General features: G+C 41.0%; 2 protein-coding genes across 6 annotated transcripts in view; one reads left to right on the top strand and one right to left on the bottom strand.

The window, feature by feature from the left end:
- Positions 1–804: 804 nt before the first annotated feature.
- Positions 805–9,875, top strand: Emc4 (ER membrane protein complex subunit 4). 2 transcript variants are annotated; one of them, NM_001106495.1, is made up of 5 exons: positions 4,857–5,065; positions 5,368–5,482; positions 8,187–8,340; positions 8,529–8,689; positions 9,092–9,875. In NM_001106495.1, the coding sequence occupies exons 1-5, from the start codon at positions 4,980–4,982 to the stop codon at positions 9,125–9,127; spliced, it is 552 nt and encodes a 183-aa protein (NP_001099965.1). In that variant the 5' UTR covers positions 4,857–4,979; the 3' UTR covers positions 9,128–9,875. The 2 variants fall into 2 exon arrangements, with proteins under 2 accessions (XP_063139385.1, NP_001099965.1); XM_063283315.1 differs by lacking the exon at positions 9,092–9,875 and having other exon boundaries at positions 805–5,065; positions 5,368–5,490; positions 8,257–8,340; positions 8,529–8,679.
- The window catches only part of Slc12a6 (solute carrier family 12, member 6), a 99,135-nt gene continuing 88,755 nt past the window's right edge, over positions 9,320–19,699 (bottom strand). For 3 of the 4 annotated variants that reach the window (XM_063284594.1, XM_006234710.5, XM_006234711.5), the window contains 7 exons: positions 18,333–18,528; positions 17,640–17,809; positions 16,216–16,347; positions 15,208–15,315; positions 14,898–15,082; positions 14,267–14,400; positions 9,320–12,070 (listed from right to left, as the gene is read on the bottom strand). In XM_063284594.1, the coding sequence (XP_063140664.1) occupies positions 11,979–12,070; positions 14,267–14,400; positions 14,898–15,082; positions 15,208–15,315; positions 16,216–16,347; positions 17,640–17,809; positions 18,333–18,528 (1,017 nt within the window). In that variant the 3' untranslated portion in view covers positions 9,320–11,978. The remainder of the gene's footprint in view (positions 12,071–14,266; positions 14,401–14,897; positions 15,083–15,207; positions 15,316–16,215; positions 16,348–17,639; positions 17,810–18,332; positions 18,529–19,699) is intronic. The other variant, NM_001109630.1, reaches the window with a different exon arrangement.

The following is a 19,699-nucleotide window of genomic DNA, read 5'->3' as shown; positions in this document are numbered from 1 at the left end:
TTCATCCAAACTAAATGCCTCCCAAAACCCTATCTCCAAAATACATCACACTAGGGATTAGGATTTCAACATAAGACTTCTGTGAGAGATATAGATATTCAGTGCATTGTAGTTCTTTAAAAATCTAAGGTTGAACTGATTGCTGTTTTAAAAATTAAGACAAAGGAATTTTTTTTCTAAAGGACTTGAATTGGTCATTCAGATTTAGAGACAGTTTAGCCCACTTTCAAGAGGCTTAAGTTGCTCTCTGGAATGAATGGATAGATCCAGAGTAGCCTAACATGGAGAGACCTGTTAGGCCCTCAGTGTTCTATCATTATGACTCATGCTACGGTTGTCATTCTTATCCTTTAATGGGTTCTGTGGGAATGGCAACCCTCCCAGCTTCCTAAGCAAGTACTGGAGGGAAGCGTACTATAATGGGGACTTGTTACAAGTGAATTGCACAACACTCTTTAAATGAAGAAAAGGTAACTGCCAAGAAATGTGGTATGACTAAATCAACATCATTTTAGAACACCACACCACTAACTAATTCATGTTACCCTGGCTGGAGCATCTTATGACACTGAAACAGAAAAGAAAAAAAATAAAATTAGAGTTCATCAAGATATTATGTGAACACCCAACAGTAATTAGCAAGGTATGGTCTTTCCTACCATCTATCTCACCACTAATGTGATTTGAAAACACAGACAAAATAGAGGGTAAACATTTCCTTTTAAGAGCCCCTGTTACTGACACAGTGATGGGGGTATGCATCATAAGAGATGGTCTTTGAGAGATTGTCAAAACAACAAGAAATTTGCAAATTTTATTGACACAACAAAGAGGTTCAGGGACTATTAGAGCACACTGGGCTAACTGGTTGTACAAGAAAGAGTAGCCAAATAGCGAAGTATTATAAAGATGCTGTCAGATGCCAAGACAAAAACAACAACAAAAAAAATGACAAAAAAAAACCTTCGCAACATATTTATAAAACATTTCTCTAGAGTTATCCATTTTTTCTATTGTTGCTACTCTGACTGAATAAAAACTTTCCTTGTTCAGGTCTTAATCCAAATGTGGCTGTTTGGAGAAGAATGGTGTGATGTAGCTTTTCTGTCTCCTAGTAGGAGACAAACAGATACAGAAACAAATACAAAAAAGGCATAGGGGTTGTAGGTCAGGGACAAGGGTAGCCATCTAGGATGTACATATGAATGCGGCTCTCCCTGGGTCTGATCCTCAACCCTGCAAGATGAAGCACACACAAATGTGCAGGTGTCCCATATAAAAGTCAAAGTCTACCAGTTGTGTCTTTTTATCTTTTCTAGGAGTGTATGTGGTTGTAGGCAGAATGGTTTTTTGAAAGTGTCCTTCAATGTACTACAAGCTGGCTTGGAACTCAGCATCCTCTGGCTTCTACTTCCAGAGTACTGGGCTTGCAGGCAGCTTCACCACAATCAGAAGGAAATAGTATTTGTTGATAGCAAGATTACTTGTTGACAGCGAGTGTAATACATTCTAGAACTAGAGGGTACCCTTAGGAATCATCTCTCCTAAGTCTATTTTACAAATGAAATTAAGATCAAGAGGGTCCCCCCTGAGCACTCCGGTAGTTCATGCCCATTCAGGTTTAGAATCCTGATTTCCTAAGCTTATGAAAGACCATGGCTCTGAGGTTGATGATCCTGGACTAGTCTCATAGATAGATGTGTGTTCAGTTCCCAGCACCCTTGTCTGTTAGCTACCAACCAATTGTAACACAAGATCTGACACCTGGCCTCCTCAGACACCTGCACTTACATGCACATATACCATATAGACACACAAGAACATGTACATACATTATTTTAAAATTCTTTAAAAAATATTAGAAAAAAATCCCACACACCAGCTTCCTTTTCCTTACAAAGCACACTCAAAACCCCATTTCTTAAGCCCCTCTCTCTCTCTCTCTCTCTCTCTCTCTCTCTCTCTCTCTCTCTCTGTGATATTCTGATAATCTTTTTCAAAAGAAATAACCAGATCTAGTTACAGTAGTGCAGGGCTATAATTCCAACCCTTGGAAGGCAGAGGCAGGAAGATCAAGAGTTCAAGGCTATCAGTTGGCTAACACATGGTGACTTTGAGGCTGGACTGAGCTATGTGAGACCCTGATTAGAAAACAAAATAAAATACAAACAAAAACAGTGACAAGAAAAATAAGCAAGTGAAGTTTGTGGAGTTGTCCTTCATTTTTCTCCTGAAGCATTCTCATATGCATAGAGCAGTCCCCTACTATATTCTATTGGATGCTAAAGGAGTTGTAAGAGAAACAAAACACAAAACAAACCAGAAAAAAGGCGCTGCATCATGCCACATGTCTTTAATCCTAGGAGATAGAGTCAGGCTAATCTCTGAATTTAAGGGCAGTCAGGGGTACCTAGTGGAACCCTGAATAAATAAGTAGATTAAAAAATAAACAAAAGAGGGTTGGGGATTTAGCTCAGTGGTAGAGCGCTTGCTTAGCAAGCGCAAGGCCCTGGGTTCGGTCCCCAGCTCTGAAAAAAAAGAAAAAGAAAAAAAAATAAACGAAAGATAAAACTAAAAGCAATTCTCTAGTAACTATTTTGACAGTTAAATCTTTCTAACAGGAAATGGATCTCTAGGGGATGGGTGTGGGGCCTGTGATTGCATGGCTTGTTCATTGGCACTGTGTCCAGAATCCTGTGGCTTCATCACTTCTGAAAGCTCTGGAGGCTGGAGAAGGGCTCAATGTCCAGCTCTGGGAAGGCCAGGCTACTGGAGCTGGGGCCAATGGCAGTGCTGTCTGGCCCTGAGTTGTTCCCCCACTGAGAAGCTGATCATCCTTTAAAAATATATATATATTTTAAATTATTCACTTTACATCCCACTTACTGTCACCCCCAGCCCTTTCCCCATTTCCCTTCTCTGATTGGGTAGGCCCCCCTGGGTATCCCCCTCACCCCCCACCTAGCACTTCAAGTCTCTGTGAGGCTAGTCACATCCTCTCCCCGAGGCCAGATAAGGCAGCCCAGCTAGTAGAGCATATCCCATGTATAGGTAACAGCTTTTGGGGAACTGGTCGTTTCAGTGCTCAACCCCTTGGAGTCTGCCAATAACTGTGGTCTTGTGTCCCCTAGTCAGGAAAAGCAGTATGTATACTGGCAGCCACTTTGTAGTTCGATGTGCCAATGTGGCCCATGTCATTTTTTAAATGCTTTAGTGCATTATATTAACAGTACTGAAAACGTCTTAGTGTGAGCATAATATAATACACGGTTATTTCCCAAGTTTGATCTTGGAACCCTCCCTAATCTTTCCTAAGACACAATTTAGCAAGTTACACAGTGAAGATTCTTGGGGTAAAGGAATAAATTTCCTGGCTTACTCCCTGAGGACAAAGTAACTGTGATTTATAGTTTAAGCTATCATATAAGGAGAAAATACTTTAAGTAGAATTATGTGATTCTAATGTTTTTAAAACATGTTCGTTCAAAATTTATTAGCACATGAGTACCCTAAGAATTAGACATTACCTAAAAACTATTACTTAATACAATATTAACATTTATTTTTTGTTTAACATATGTATAATTGTAACCTATTTCTACTGTGGCATATTTAATTACAACTTTTTAAACCAACAGTTTTGCTTTCCATGGCTTAGGTTATTTGCATGTAGTGATCCTAGTTTCAACTGTGTTTCACAAACTTTAAATGGAAAATTCTATATTAATGTTTTAAGTTGCACTGTTCTGAATGGCATGGTAAAATCTCATGCTCTCCACCACTCCGCTACTCTGGATGTAACTCATAACTTTCTCTTCTCTGCACACAGAACTGCAAACTGGAAAACGATGTGGAGGTGGCCATCTTCAATGTGTTTAGATCACCGTTATCTCTAAGAGTCAAAACTCTCAGTTGCCCAAGGAGGCATTTTCAGCCAGATCCTCAACCACTCTTTCACCATAGCCCTTTCCTCTAAACTCCAGCCATAATAAACAACTTGGGAATAATATTAATAAAGGTAAATAAAAGAAATAAAGAAAACTACTGTTTTTGAACTGATAATTTAAAAAGTAGGCATTTAAAATAATAATTCTTTAAAAATGTACATACTCTTTGGTGTAGCAATTCCACTCCTAATTCAATAGGTGCCTTAAATGATTTTCATACTAACACTGAATTACAAAAGGGGTGAGACGGTGGAAACAATTTCCCAATAATAGGCTAAATTACAATATAGACAAGTCATTGGATAGAAGTTTCATTTTCCAGGAATGATAATGAATGACGAATGATAAAAAGAATTAGGTCTAGGTTCCAGGTCCTATTTAATCTCACAACAAAATTAGGCGACTATCGATCTTTTTGCATGAGGCAGGTGGAGCAATGAATTTAACCTAGTTGAGGTGGCACGGTAAGTAGTGAAAGTCCTTAACAGACCAGTTAAATCCTGAACCCACTTGTCTTTCCATTCCTGGCGCCTACCTCGTTGGGTTAGTTTGCGAACAAAATGAAAAAAAAAACATTTAAACAAGAACAACAACAAAACAAATATATAGCTGTGCAACACGTCGACACATAGTACTCAGAGGCTGAATAACTCGCTCAAGGTCACCCAATTCCGGATGACCCCAGAATTAAAACAGGATTTCAATTTCGTGCTCTTCTTGGCTTCCATTCTTGTCATTTCGGACTTTTCCAGCTCCGTGATGCATACCTAAGAGACAAGAGCACAAATGAGAGGTGTATTCGCAGAGAGGTTCCAGAAAGCTAGTCTTCTGGGTCGTTTTGAGGATTTTCTAAATCCAGATACTCTTCCTTCTGACAGAAAGTTTCCGAGGGACGCGTGACGTTAACATTATGCGCCGGAAGTGCACTGCGGCGAAAGCAAGGAAGTCGGACCGCTTGCGATCTCCGCTAGTTCTTAGGAGCCGAACTCAGCGGCAGGAGGGTGACCGCACTTTTAACCAGCGGCTGCTGTCATGACGACCCAGGGGGGCCTGGTGGCCAACCGAGGCCGGCGGTTCAAATGGGCCATTGAGCTGAGTGGACCGGGAGGAGGGAGCAGGTGAGTTTCTTAAGCTCGATGTCTTACCCTTACCCTAGAACGACCCGAGATCCAGGGAACTAGGGCCTCAGGTATAAGTCTCCGACACGAGTGGGTGGCACACACATGTTACCCGAGGAACTCTTGTGCTGTGGAAGTTATTTTTCCCCAAGGATCTTTTAGTTTTTACCAATGAGCTGAAAACTGAAGAATGCACGAGAGGATCTAATTTACATCTGAAGTTCTTTCTGTGGTCGATAGGGCTGAAAACCCGTGCTTGGGAAGTCGTAGTTTTAGTCTCTTGATTTGGTTTGGTTCTTTAGGGGCCGAAGTGACCGGGGCAGTGGACAGGGAGACTCACTCTATCCAGTCGGTTACTTGGACAAGCAAGTGCCTGATACCAGCGTGCAAGAGACCGACCGGATCCTGGTGGAGAAGGTACAGAGGTATTAGATGTAACTGTAGCATTTGGACCAGTCCTGTCTCACCTTACTCTCTGGAGTAGAGGTAAAGCAGCTGGTCACTACCTGAGTGTTTGAGAGCCACAATGCTTAAGATTTATATTACAGTATCTTACATATATGTTCCCTGACATAATTTCAGTGTGTCGGGATATTGTGTTACTTTTACCTTCAAAACATCCCAATCCTGCTATCATTTCTTACTGCCTTCAACTGTTACATCACCAGCAGTAGACTAATAATCGATCAACTGTCCCTCCATCCCTCTATTTAAAATAAAGCATGGTTTCTCAACCTCAGTACTGTTTTCTATTTGGGGGCAAGTACTTCTTTTGCGGGGGAGAATTATGTTGGGTACTTACTGTAAGATGTTTTAGTACTCCTGATCTCTACACATTAGGTACCATTATGTTATTCCATTATTGTGTGAACTAAAGATGTTTCCAGCATTACCAGATGTTTTTCAGGCGGTCTAAAGAGGTACACTTTGATGAGCTTTAGCAGTGTATACCTGTGATGAAACTGCTCGCTTTGAAAGAGACCTATATTCAAGTGTCCCCCTTCTCAATTTCTCAGTATCCCTTCCTGTATAGAGTTCTAATGTGTCTTGTTATGTTCTACCTTGTCCTCCCTGTAGTCTCCAAGCACAGCCATCAAAAATGATCCCTTTAAAAGATGCCAGGTCATCCCTACTCAAAATCAGTCTAAAATTCCATGCTCATTCAGCATTAACACCAAGTCTTTTTAGTATTAGACATAACTCTGCATGTACCAGGGAGTCTGTTCCCTGTAGCATCTGTGGCCTGTCTACCATTTTTACATTTGTTTACTCTAGTCATAATGATTTCCTTGTTGCTATGTAAGGATACCAGATAAATTCCCCTTGCCTGCCTTTTGTGTGTGTTCTCTATTCGTAGAATGCTTTTCCTCTGGATTCCTTCCTAACTGGCTTAGTTCTTCTTTGGGGTCTCTCTAATATTATAGTCAAGACTTTTCCTGTGCTGCTGTTTCATTTGTATGTTATGGACATATCACATGGCTTATGCTAGTTACCATCTTAGTACTCTTGTAGACTAGATTAGCAGGAATTTTACAGCAGAAGTGTGTCCCAAGGGTTTAGAGGGGTCCTTGATATTTTCCTTCCTTTTTATACTTCCCTCCCAGCCTTAATATTGCTGAATAAACAATTTTTATTCCATGGAATGCATAATTTATATACATGGCTATTTTTACATAGATTTATACTTTGTTAGGATTAAGTTTTTCTTTTAGATTTATTTTATACATTGCTGTGTGTTAGATTTATTTTATACACATCAGTGTTTTGTCTGTACATATGTGTATTGTGTATGCCTAGAGCTTTCAGAGGTTAGAAGGAGGTATTGGATCCCCCAGCACTAGAGCTGTGGATCATTGTGAGCCACCATGTAGGTGCTGGGAACCAAGCATTGGTCCCTTGAATAAGCAACAAATACTGTTAAACACAGAGTCCTCTCTCCAGGGCCTTTGCTAGGAGTTTACATTAGATTCATAGGTAACATTCATTTTGTATATATAAATATACATGCAAACACACATTTCTCATGACAGTCTTTTTTTTTTTTTGGTTCTTTTTTTCGGAGCTGGGGACCGAACCCAGGGCCTTGCGCTTCCTAGGTAAGCGCTCTACCACTGAGCTAAATCCCCAGCCCCTCATGACAGTCTTTTAAGGCTTGAGTATTTCTGGAATTTGAATTTTTAGTTTTGTTTCCTTCCAAAGGAGTTTGTGTGAGACTTGTATTTTTAGCTTTAAATGATTAGAATTTGCCAAGGGAAGTGATGATTTGGGCTTAATAATAGATAGAGTCAGCCTTGCTAACTGCCATGGGATTCTTTTTCCTTTTTCTTACGCAATTTAAGTCATGTTTCTAGGAATGTATCCATTTCCTAAATTTTCAAATAGTCAAAGAGTTTAGAATATGGCGAGTGTGATGTCTGCAGGATCTATAAAGCTGCCTCCTTTCCTCTGGACATGGAAGAGTTTTCATGTCTAACTTGTCAGGTTTACCAGAATTGAATTTACAGTCCTGCAAAAAGACAACCTTATCTTTGTAATCGCTTATTTTTTTTTTTTTTCAAAATCCTTTAGTTTGTTCTTTGTCTGACTTTCATGAAATAGACGCTGAGTGTTCTCACACATTCTTAAGATCATGGATTTCTAGCTAGGAATGGTATGGTGGTGCCTATCTACAATCCTATTAGCTTTGGAGGATGTTATAAAAAAGATCTCAAGTTGGAGTTCAACCTGGACATACCAAGATCTTGTCTCAAGTAACAAAAAGATTATAAATTTCTCAAAACTTGCTGGGCAGTGGTGGCACACACCTTTAATCTCGGCACTTAGGAGGTAGAAGCAGGCAGATTTCCGAGTTTGAGCCCAACTTGGTTTACAGAGGGAGTTCTAGGACAGCCAGGGCTACACAGAGGAACCGTTTTGAAAAACAAAAGATCCCCAGAAAGTTTGTGTAGGGAAAGCACAATAGTAGAGGAAGTTGTAGCAGCATGAGGAGGGGGTGGAGGTGGAAAGTCAGTTCAGTCTAGTAGAGATCTGAAGCATCTGTTCACTGGATTTAAGCATCAGTCAGACAATAAATGTGAGACTGAAGGGTGGTGGTCAGAGGTTTAAACTGTGTTTCTTTTAGCGCTGCTGGGACATCGCCCTGGGTCCCCTCAAACAGATTCCCATGAATCTCTTCATCATGTACATGGCAGGCAATACCATCTCCATCTTCCCTACCATGATGGTGTGTATGATGGCCTGGCGACCCATCCAAGCACTTATGGCCATTTCAGCCAGTAAGTATCCATAAAATAATAATCCTTCCATGGGTACAAATTCTTTGGCATATTTTTGGCTAGAGGGTATTTTGGTGGGGTGGTAGTAGTGGTACCATTTATAATCTTATTTTGAGTCTGTATGTATAAATTCAGTGTTTCATATTGGGAAAAAAAACGGTGTTGACAATGTCTGTTAATCCTAACAGCTTTCAAGATGCTGGAGAGTTCAAGTCAGAAGTTTCTTCAAGGTTTGGTCTATCTCATTGGGAACCTGATGGGTTTGGCATTGGCTGTTTACAAGTGCCAGTCCATGGGTCTGTTGCCTACACATGCATCAGATTGGCTGGCCTTTATTGAACCCCCTGAGGTATGATTAAAGTTAAATTTCAGGCAAATAGAATATACAGTGAATAGCTAGTTAGTTCATATGATGGTAGAAAATTAGAGTGGATATCAAGGGCTTATTTTTAAAGTCTTTACATTTTTTATTGCCTCCCCCACCCCCTTTGTGTGTGTGTGTTTTGGAGGTCAGAGAAGTTGTTCCTGCAAGTTAGCTGGCAGAAAAGAAACTATAGCAGAACTTCTGACTGAAAGTCAGAAAGCTTGGCAGCAAGTGCCCTTACTCTGAGCCCTCTCACTGACCCCAGTTTTCATTTCTTAAGTAACAAAGGGTTGCAAGTTACAAGGTCATGTGTGGCAGCATTTGTGATTGAGCAACTGACTGACTGAGAATTTGTCTGCCACTCACCTCTTTCCTGTCTTGTTTTAGAGAATGGAATTCAGTGGAGGAGGACTACTTCTGTGAACCTGAGAAAGAAAGCACCATGCTTATGGACCTCATCTGCATTTTAAGCTGTTGACTCCTGAACATCTTCACTTAAATAATCATGCATGTTGAGAGGAGCCAAAAAGCTTGCATTTTTTCCCATGGTGAAAAGAGAGATTTTACAAGGACAGTATGCAGCATGTTACAGCAGAAAAGAAACTATAGCACAACTTATGACTGAAAATAATGTAGAAAACTTTATTTATGTTCCCAGCACAGAGCAAAACAAACAAAACCAGACTCTATGTAAACAAAAGACTAGCAGCCGCTGAGTAGCAGCATCTCCTTTCAATAAATTAAATGGTTGAGAACAATGCTTTAATGTTTCACAAGTTCCCCTTAAATCTATTTTAATATTTCACTTCTATATCACATAAGCAGACTTTTTTTGGAAGATGTGAGAAGGTACCGCTGAATTCAAATTATACATGATGACAAGAAAAACCAGGGGAAAAGAGCATGTAAATAAGCTTACAGTGTAACTTAATATCCACAGTAAGGAGTGAGGATTGGTGGGAGCCTGGGGCCACAAGAAAAGGAGGAAACAAAAGGTGAAAAGCAGCGACTTTTTCTCTGCCATGAAGAAGCTGGCACCTGTCAAGCAGGCCCTGCAATTCAAACTCCAGCTTTTAAGGTAGCTATGAAAGGCTGAGGGCCAGTTGGGAGAGAATGAATGTTACAGCCTGCCCTGCTAAACTCATAAAAGCTGGGTCTTTAAAGAAGGCAGGAGAAGGTCTTCCTCGTCCCTCTAGAAACATTTGGCCCCTTCCCCTAAGGTGCATTTTCTCTCTCAAGTTTTCAGTATTGCTTTATTTGCAGTGATTAAAAGATAAGACACTTTGCAGACAGACAACATAAGCAACACATAGACATGAAATGTTCTAGACAGAGATGAGTATAAATCTGGCCTAATAACCATTTTTCCATGTAACAGTGATTTTGTCTTGGGGACTGAAGTAATAGCTATATTAATAGCCACTATTCTCTTACCCTTTAAAAGATTCTTACAGAGCTCTAACCACAAACAGCCTTTCTAAAAGTAATCTTATTATTCTCTTCCCATGTTTGTTTGATATGGAAAAAGTATCACTTTGGTCAGGGGTAGATGTGTTAGGCAGTTCCTGGGCAGGCTGGCTTTTATAGAATGGGCAATTAATGCCTTGGAGCCTAGGCGATTACACTCAAGTATGCAATGGAGTGTTGGAAAGAGAACTGTGTACAGTTTCTACCCTCTGCAGGAGGCAAAGGAAAACATTCTAAATCCTGTGCTACCTCGAGGGGGCCTGGGAGGAGGATGAACCAACCATATGATTCAGCTCCCCAAGCCATATTTGAGGGTTTTCTTCTGTCTTGGGCTGAATTCTGGGTTCCTTGTCCTACAGGGTCTGGAGAGTGGCACAATTTACCATCAATGAAAGGAAATTTAAAAGCAGCCATGAATGTAAGTAAGCAAGAAGACAGTCTTTTAAGTAACTATCATGTAAAGGATATGGGGGTTTCACATACTTGAAAATACTGCTCAGCCACAAAGGCTGCCTATGCTGGTAAGCCAAGTGTTTGTGATCAGTAAATTAGGAAAGAAAAAAAAGAAAAGAATCCGAGCTTACAAAAGTATTTCCTTGGCACACTTAGAACTTTTGGAAAACAAAACCAAGACAGCAGATCACTGGCTCAGCAAACCACTTGTTTCAGAGCCAAGTTTCTGGAGTCAAGAGTGAATAATATTGAAATGGGAAAAGCTCAGCTCTGGGCATGGAGGTCAAGTGCCTCAAATCTGTACTATGGCTTTGGTGAAGAGGCCACAGATTGATTTCTTGTGAAAGAAAAGGTGCTTGCGTCAGGCTGATGCAAACCTATCTGCCCATGTGGGCAGATGATTTTGGCACAGTGGAAAGGGTATGGCTTTCACACCCCCAGTTCCACTGCTGGACCCCGCTGAATCCTGGGGCCGTGGAGGTGGTGTCACAGTTGAGTGTCTCTTCCCTACAGGTTTTGTTTGTTAGACCAATGCCTGCTAAGAGTAGAAGAGACCCTTCTGGTTAACTACATAACCACCCATACTTCTTGGATAATAGCTTGTGTGCTTTGTGTTGCATAGCTAACCACTGTGTTTCTATACATTTTACAGGCACTCTTTGGAATCCCCTTAGCTCAGAAAACCTGAAAAAACATTTTTACCTTTCAAAAAACCATTTCTAAAGTAAGACTCGTGTCTGCATTATAACCACAGAATGGGTTTAAAACAAAGACAGCTAAAGTATACAGTGGTGCAGTACAGACAATCAAACACGGGGGGGGGGGGGGCGGGATCTATGTTTTGAGGAGGAAGTAGAGGCTGCAGCTTTGTTTCAGGTTTTGTGTATCAGTATCCTTTGTCTCTATCCTGGCTTGCTGCAGGCTATCTCTGTAATGGTAACTCACTTTTTACTAAGGTGAGACTTAAATGCCTGTTAACTTTCTGGTGCTCACTGACCTGTGTCTTCTGAGACTCGTCCTGAATGTTAGATATGAACTTGTTTTCTGTTGTTAGTTAAGTTTCTAGCATATGTTTTTCTAACTCATTACCTTCTGTGTGCCAAAAGGTTCCCTTTGGCTTAGCTTGCTAATTTTGACTTGCCTTCTCCTGCCATAGAAATAGCTTTTAGGACTTGACCATTCTCTGTTGAGGGAATATTTGCTTCTGCTGGGATGGCAGATCATGTTGCAGCCAAGAGCATAGTTGGGGCTCAGCTCTGCAAGAACAAAGTGGGAGTGGTAGGAAAGAGCTGTCATCTCCATGGGACCATGAGTCTTGGGAAAGGTCGGATCACGCAGAGTCTCCCACAGATGACTATGAGTATATGGTGATGACTTCACTGCCACCACCCCGGACGAGGAGGACTCGCTCTAATCCCTCAGTGAGCACTTCTAGAAATTCCATGTCTTCAGAAGTTGTCAAGGAAATAGGAAGATCAATAGTGCACTTTATGTCCTGGCATCAGTAATCTAAGTTTATTTGATTATAGACCTGCAAACTCAGCATGCTTTTTTAAATTACATACTCCAAATAGGAAAAGACTGAACTTGACTCAACATCCATCTATGTATCCATTCACTCATTCATTCTGCAATGCTACTATGCATTAAATCTAGGGCCTTGTGCTTGCTAGGCAAACACCTTACTATGTGCAACTGCTTCACCCACTCTAATTTTTTAAAATTCTAAGACAGGATCTCACTAAATTGCCCAGGTTGATTTGACTAGCTATGGCACCCAGATAGGCATTTGTGAATTTTCCTGAGATTATAAGCTTGCACCACCAAGCCTGAAATTGGATTCAGTTTTAAACTTATGAAATAATCCTGGAATCTAAGACTCTTTGTATATTTAATACAAAACATTCTTCTTTGTTCCCTTTCTCCAAGTACTTGGATCTGAACCAAGCGTCTCACGTTAGGCAAACATTCTAGCACTGAGCGACAGCCCCAGCCTGCATTTGCTATTTTCTTTTTCTTTTTTTTTTCACAAGCTTCATTCTGTTTTGCTTTTTTTTTAAAAGATTTATTTATTTTATTTATATATTAGTACACTGTAGTCCTCTTCAGACACTTCAGAAGAGAGCATCCCATTACAGAGGGTTGTGAACCACCATGTGGTTTCTGTGGAATGGAACTCAGGACCTCTGGAAGAGCAGAGCGGTGAGTGCTCTTAACCTCGGAGCCATCTCTCCAGCCCTTCACGAGCTTTATTTAACTAAACATTAAACATGAATCAGAAACGCCAAACCCTGTACATATGGTCCAGATTCACCCTTATTTAGAAATCCCGGAGCTGGCAGGGCAAGGCTGGGAATTGAGAGTGAGCAAACGGGAGTCTTCCTCTTTCCCTGAGGGTGTGCTATCAACTCCATTACCTTTCCAAACAGCTGGGTGTGAGTCTAACTAAGGTTTCCTTCAGTCAGACATTTGCCAGGAGCCGGAGCCCTGCCAGGACAGTGAGAGCGATGGTCAGACATTCACACTGAAATCATCACTCACTGATTTCAGGCAGAAAACTTTAGAAAACTCTAAAGAGGCACCGCTCGGCTCAGCACTGAAGCGTGCTAGGGCCCATTTGCTATTTTCTAAATGTGATCTAAAACTGAGTCAACAGTGAGACGGCTCCACTGCTGAAAGCATTTGTACAGCTTGAATTCAGTTCCCTGGAGTACTGAGAGAGTGTGTATGTACACACACACACACACACACACACAAACACACACACACACACACACACACACACACACACACACACACACACACACACTTTTGAGACAGCTTATTGTGTAACACTAGCCAGCCCAAAACTCATTGTGTAGACTAAACTGGCCCTAAAGTCAGTGATCTGCCTGCCTCTGCCTCCCTAATGCTGGGATTAAGGGTATGAGTCACCATGCCTGGTATAAATAAAAAGTTTTAAGTGCCTAGAGAGATGTCTCAATAGTTAAGAGCACTTGATGCTCTTGCAGAGGACCCAGGTATGAGTGCCCAGCATGCATATGGTGGCTCATCGCCATCCGTAACTTAGTTCTAGAAAAATCAAACAAACTCTTCAGACCTCCATGGGCACTACTCACACATCACACATGCAAGCAACACATGAGGAAAAAAAAAAGGCTTGGGGGGATAGGGTGGGGCAGGTAAAGATACTTGAGTTTGACCGACTCGAAGGTTTCCCTCTGACCTCCACATACAGGCTATGGGATGAAGAAAGAACCTGTCTTTTCCTCCCTCCATTAACAAGTCGCAAGTGCTTCTTACCTAACTCCATCTAAAGAAAGCGGCTTTGCAGAGTGAGGATCTTAAAAAGGAGAATGGGTGTGGAGATTCTGTCTCTAGGTTTATCACTGAAAATTACAAGTCATATTGCAAATTTATCAACTTGGTATACTTGGGTTTCAGAGAGAACATAATAACCTGATGCCCCAGCTTCCTGATCGATTAATCTCACAACTTTGGAAGCATCCCTACCTATGACCTTAACATTAAGCTCCTCCTTAGAGAAGGAAATGAGGAACGGACTGACTTTAATTAACTACTACCTAGTTGTCTTGAGAAGGATTTTTTCCCAATTGGCAGCTTCCCTCTTGGAAAGGATACAGTTCTCATCACCTTCAGGGTTTCGGGGTGGTCCTGGCATATTCAACAAAACCAGCTTTGCTTCGTGGGACTTGTTAACTATAACTTCATTGAGCTTCACTGCTGTATGCATCCGTCTCACGTTGGACTGGTCCCTGCGTGTGAAGAAATCATACAGTTAAGGCAAAAAGAAACTAGTTTTAAATACTCTCTATTTTGAGGCCCAGAGCCTTTTCACTTTACTGTGGCTAATGTGATAATTTGTTATATTAACACCTCTAGTTTTCTTATTCTTTAAAGGTGTGTGTATAGGAAGGCAGCTTTTTGGGAGTAGGTTCCCCTTCCACCAGTTTATAAGAGGCAAGTCCTGATGATCAAATTTAGGTACTGAGGCTTGCCAACAAGCACCTTTACCTAACAAGCTATTATCTCACTGGCCTAGTTTTCTCATTCTGTTTGCCTATTTTATAATAATAGACAAATAATATAGAAATGAACTATGTGAGGAGAAAAAGATGGTTAGCTTATATCCAGTGTTTAAAATTGGGAACTAATCTTCAGAAGCAAACAACAATAGCTGATTTAGGTAAGATGAAAACACCCATGCTTTGTGACAGTGTTCAGGTAGTCAAGCGTGAGTGGAAACACTTACGGACGCATATTAAGTAGGTCTTGGAATCCTTCCATTGATTTGACCTTTTGCCCCCGGGATGCCATGTATTTATCCTTGGTCCAAGTCATGTGCACCTTCTCTTGGTAAGTTTCTGTTTCTTCATCCTCGTCAGAGCCAATGCTAGTTAAGCGAAGCATTGAGTTTCGATCTTTCACCAGTTGTGCCTGGAGGAGGGCAAACAGTTATTTTCGCTATTCTTTTTCTCATGCTTAAATGCTTTGAAGACAGCAGGTTGTACTGGAGTAACTGAGAAGGCCTCACAAATAAGGCCAATTCAGCAAGGCCTTACCTCTCTATCTCGTTCTGTTTTGGACAGCCGCATGTGCCGAAGCATCTGGGACCTCTGCTCCATCATCAGGGTGCGCTCATAAGTATAGGCAGATATGTCACTGTCATGCTGCCACACACAGCACACAAAGTAGGCACAAAGAAAAGTTAACCACACATTTTGTTTTTATTTTCTAAAAATTTATTTTTATTTTGTGTGCATTGGTGTTTTGCCTGTATGTATGTCTGTGTGAGGATGTCAGATCCCCTCAAACTCGAGTTACAAACAATTGTGAGCTGTCATGTGGGTGCTGGGAATTGAACCTGGGTTCTCTCGAAGAGTAGCTAATGCTCTTCCCACTGAGCCATCTCTCTAGTCCTCCTCCCCCATATTTATTTTTACACATGACCTAATTCAGAACTGCCACCACAGCAACCTTTCCCTCCTACTTTGTTCAGTCTTCAGTTATAAGGACACATGGTTTGGGGGATTTATACAGAGGCTTTGATTTTTTTTCTATGATCTAATCAATATTAAATGATTAAAACGAAACATACAAAACTAGTGTGACTTTTTTAGCATGAATTAAATATTAATAAACTAAGTAGCTAAAAATTTGGGACCTATGTAGAAGCTGTGTAGTAAATAAAGCAAACAAAAAGCAATCCCAGGAGTAGGAAGATGACCCTATATGTAAAGGCATTTGCTGCCACAATGCCCCAAATTTAGGTCCAAGAGAGTCACATGATAGAAGGAAAAACTGACTCCTGTATATCATCCATCCTCTGACCCATACACATACACACTTAGTCTGTAATAAAAATGTAAAGTTCTAAAAAGAACACAAATAGAAACAATTGCAAACATTCACACGTTCTACTTACTTAGGTCCATTATTTCACCTAGGTCGTTAGGCCTAGGTGATTAAAGCACACATTTATAGCTGAGTAATATCCCAAACTAGATTCTAGGAGGAAAGCTAGGGTTCAAGGAGTGTTAGTCTTGTCTGTTTCAAACTCCACTCCTCACCATCTCCACCACTTCCACTTCGGCCTCGATGCGCAGATGGTACAGGAAGGTGGCCAGGTCCTTCTTCATCTGGATACTGTTGTCTTCTAGTTGGGCTACTGTGAAGATCCGTATGCTGCATTTTCGCCAAACCTGGCACAGCCCAGTGTACATGGGAAAATTAGATGCAACAAGGGAAAAAGTGTTTTCTTAAAAGGAGACATTAATGTCTAGAATGACCTTGCTGTCCTATCAAGTATTTGTTCCTTTCTTCCTGATAAGGCTAACTAAGCAACACGTTAAATATGTTCTGGTTACACTGTATCCTGGCTCGGCCTTCTGGGTGGTGGATTACTGGCACATTTCCCTGTTCCTGGTTTTAAATTCTTAATTTCATTACTGAGGAAAAACTTGCTCATGTAATACTGTGAGATTGGTTTCCGTCCCTGGCTTCTGGCACGTGACTTGCAAAAGGACGACGGAGGGGTCGAGGTGGAGCTGACCACCAATGGTGGGTGATTTTTCAGTTGGGCCTATGTATGAAAGCCTTCACTGAAAACCCTACTAGACTGAACTTCCGGGAAATTTGAGATAACTGGACTCCTAGAGAGCAGGACACGCCAGCAAGGGTGCACAAACTCCTTGCCTCTATGCCCTGCACATCTCCTTATCTGTATCTTTTGTAATGTTTTAAAAATTATAAACAGTAAATGTAACAAACTGTTTCCTCTGGATTTAGTAAGCATGTCCAGTAAATTAACTATCTAGGAAGGGAGGAATGTAAACCCCTAAGTCAGAAGCATGGGTAGAATACTCAGGGCTTGCAGTCAGCATCCCTAAAATGCAGGAAGACAGTGTAAGACTGACCATCAATCTACAATGGATAAAATGCTACTTACAGATAATATGCCAGGATTGACTGAGAGGACAGCAAACTGCTGCCCCCTGCAGAACATCTGCTGGCTTCATATGCGGAGGGGAAGCCTACACATCCTCACTCGGGGTACACTGAGAAGGCTTATTCAAATAGCACGGCAATGATACCATACTAACTGAATAGAGAGCTGGGAATGGTGGCACTCATCCTTAATCCCAGCACTCAGGAAGCAAAGGCAGGTGGATCTCTGTGATCTGTGAGTTCAAAGGCAGCCTGGTCTACAGACACCAGAACTGTACCTGAAACTGATGCATTATTGTATTTTGTTTTTCTGGTTTTTGTTCTTTCCAAACACTGTTATACAGGAATTTTAGTAAGCTTATAGGAATTCACTTAAGATGCATTGGTATAAAATATAACAACAAAATACAATTAAAAAATAAAACCTAAACCCACTCTACTTCTCATAAGGCTGGAGCTGGGATCATGGGACACCAAGAATAAGCCCTGCCTGTTCAGATTTTAAGTCTCACCACTACAGCAGGAGGGAAAGAGCAGTCCAAAATACCTTGTGCTGTTTCAGTAGGAATGGTAATAGCATGAGCATGCCCCCATCATGCACAATCCACCACACATCAATGTTGCCCTCAGAAAATTGTTCCACATTGCTGGGAAAGAAGGAGACATTTTTAGCCACTAACAGGGCTAGATGGGCAGCAGTTGTCACTCGAACTGTGCCTGTGGAGAGAAGAGCAAATTGGGATATGCAGACAATCTCTGGGCTTTGCTTCCCACCATTTTCAGGAAAGAAAGGTAACCCTTATTGACATTTCTTTGAATAATGTGTCCTATTGACATATACATTATAATACTTTACTGAGAAGCAGAAGTCACTGACTGAAGTCTGGGGAGCTACTAATTGAATGGGGAACCATGGTTTAAGTAACTAGAGATGCTTTATACTACATATTTAATGCATGAATTTGTCAGAGTCTGATGAGAAATAATCTTTCTAGTTCCTGTGGAGTCATCAGAATGAAAAATGACAACTGAAAATGACAGTTTGAGACTTGACATAGATAAATACTTTGTGGACATAAATGTACAGATGAGGACAGCAGGTTACCATCATGTTAGTAGTTTCTAGGTGGCTGTCTTAACAGTATGTTTCATGCATGGTCTCTACTTTAGGACAGGGTTAGGGTGACAGATTTAATTTAGTCCCCCTTATGGGCCCTCAGGTTAATACAGGACACTGTACCAATGAAAGTCTTCCAAGCACGAGCATCTTCACTCTGACGCCAGCCATTGGGCCAGCCCATCACCACTGTGTTGTGCTTCATGCCTCCAAGGCCACAGGACTGGATGAGGTGTGAAATGCCCTCTTTCAGCTTGGCAGCCACTACCAGCTGGCAGAACCCTTTTACCTTTTCTGCCTCCATGAGGTGCTTAATGGTCTGAAAAAGATACAAAACTTCAACTGCTTTACCCTGGACCTTTGACTCGTCATTTTGTCTCACTTTCTGTCCTTCCATCTCTCCCCAAATTCTACATAAGACTCTATCTCTACAGAGAACTTCAAGGAGTTAAGTGTGCTCAGTGAAGTGTCATTTTTGTTTTGTTCTGACTTTTCTGTCATCTGTATTTAGATCTGTAGCTGGGCTGGCTGCCCTCATGTAGCTCCTCTCCCTTTTTCCTCTCTGCTGCGTGCTTCCCTTTCAGGTAAAGCGCTGAGCACTAGGATGTCCAAAAAGCGGATACCAGACACGGTAAGTTCACTAGTGTAAATTCCTGTCACCCCAGGCATGTCCTGACTTATCCTTTCAGGAAACCTAATCTGATGATCCTGAAGTTTCACTTTAGAATTTTCTCAGATAAGGTTTCCTTTTCCCCCCTTCTTCTCTCTTCTTATATTTATTGTGACATTTGAATGGTAAGGACACCTGCATTTAAGTTATTAGTGTTGCATTTAGTCAGGATAACTTAGAAATAACATCGTATGCCCATTTCTTCTTACCTTACTCCTTTGTTGGAAAGGTAACTTATGATGTACAAAATAGCTATGATTTTTCCCAAAGACATAGATTAAGTCTGTGGTTATCTAAGGTGATGCTCTTCATTTGTAACCATATGCTTCTTAAAAATTTAATTTTTTGTCACCTGGGTTAATGTTTCTGAAATTTCTAGTTTTTTAAAAAAATGGATTAATTTTAAAAATGAATTGTGTGTGTGTGTGTGTGTGTGTGTGTGTGTGTGTGTGTGTGTGTGTGTGTAGGAGTTGGACTCCCTGGAGCTAGAGTTATAGGTGATTATGAGCTGCCCAATATGGGTGCTTGGAACCTAAGTCAGGTTTTCTCTGTAAGAGCAGTCTGTACTATGAAATAAAATCCACTAATAATTTAGTGACAGCTGACAGTTTCCCCAAACAACAGGATTAGTTCCATCATTGACAACGTTAGAACAAACATCTTTATACAGAACAGCCTGCTCTGCATAGGTAATCAGAAATAGCAAGCTAAGTTCTCTTGATTCCATACAAACGGTAGTCAAAAGAAAGGTCACCTTGGCACTGCTGGTGTAAGATTTAGGAATCTTCTCCACAGTCAAATAAATATCAACATGATTTCT

Source organism: Rattus norvegicus, chromosome 3, assembly GCF_036323735.1.
Source record: "Rattus norvegicus strain BN/NHsdMcwi chromosome 3, GRCr8, whole genome shotgun sequence".
Classification (NCBI taxonomy): Eukaryota; Metazoa; Chordata; class Mammalia; order Rodentia; family Muridae; genus Rattus; species Rattus norvegicus.
Note: the sequence above shows the minus strand (reverse complement) of the source record. Positions and strands in the feature narration are given on the sequence as shown.

What these genes read in the sequence shown, in the direction of transcription:
- Emc4 (NM_001106495.1), top strand. Translation starts at nt 4,980, where the DNA reads ATGACGACCCAGGGGGGCCTGGTGGCCAACCGAGGCCGGCGGTTCAAA. An exon ending in GGACCGGGAGGAGGGAGCAG is followed by an intron (nt 5,066 to 5,367) that starts GTGAGTTTCTTA and finishes TTGGTTCTTTAG; the next exon opens with GGGCCGAAGTGACCGGGGCA. An exon ending in ACCGGATCCTGGTGGAGAAG is followed by an intron (nt 5,483 to 8,186) that starts GTACAGAGGTAT and finishes TGTTTCTTTTAG; the next exon opens with CGCTGCTGGGACATCGCCCT.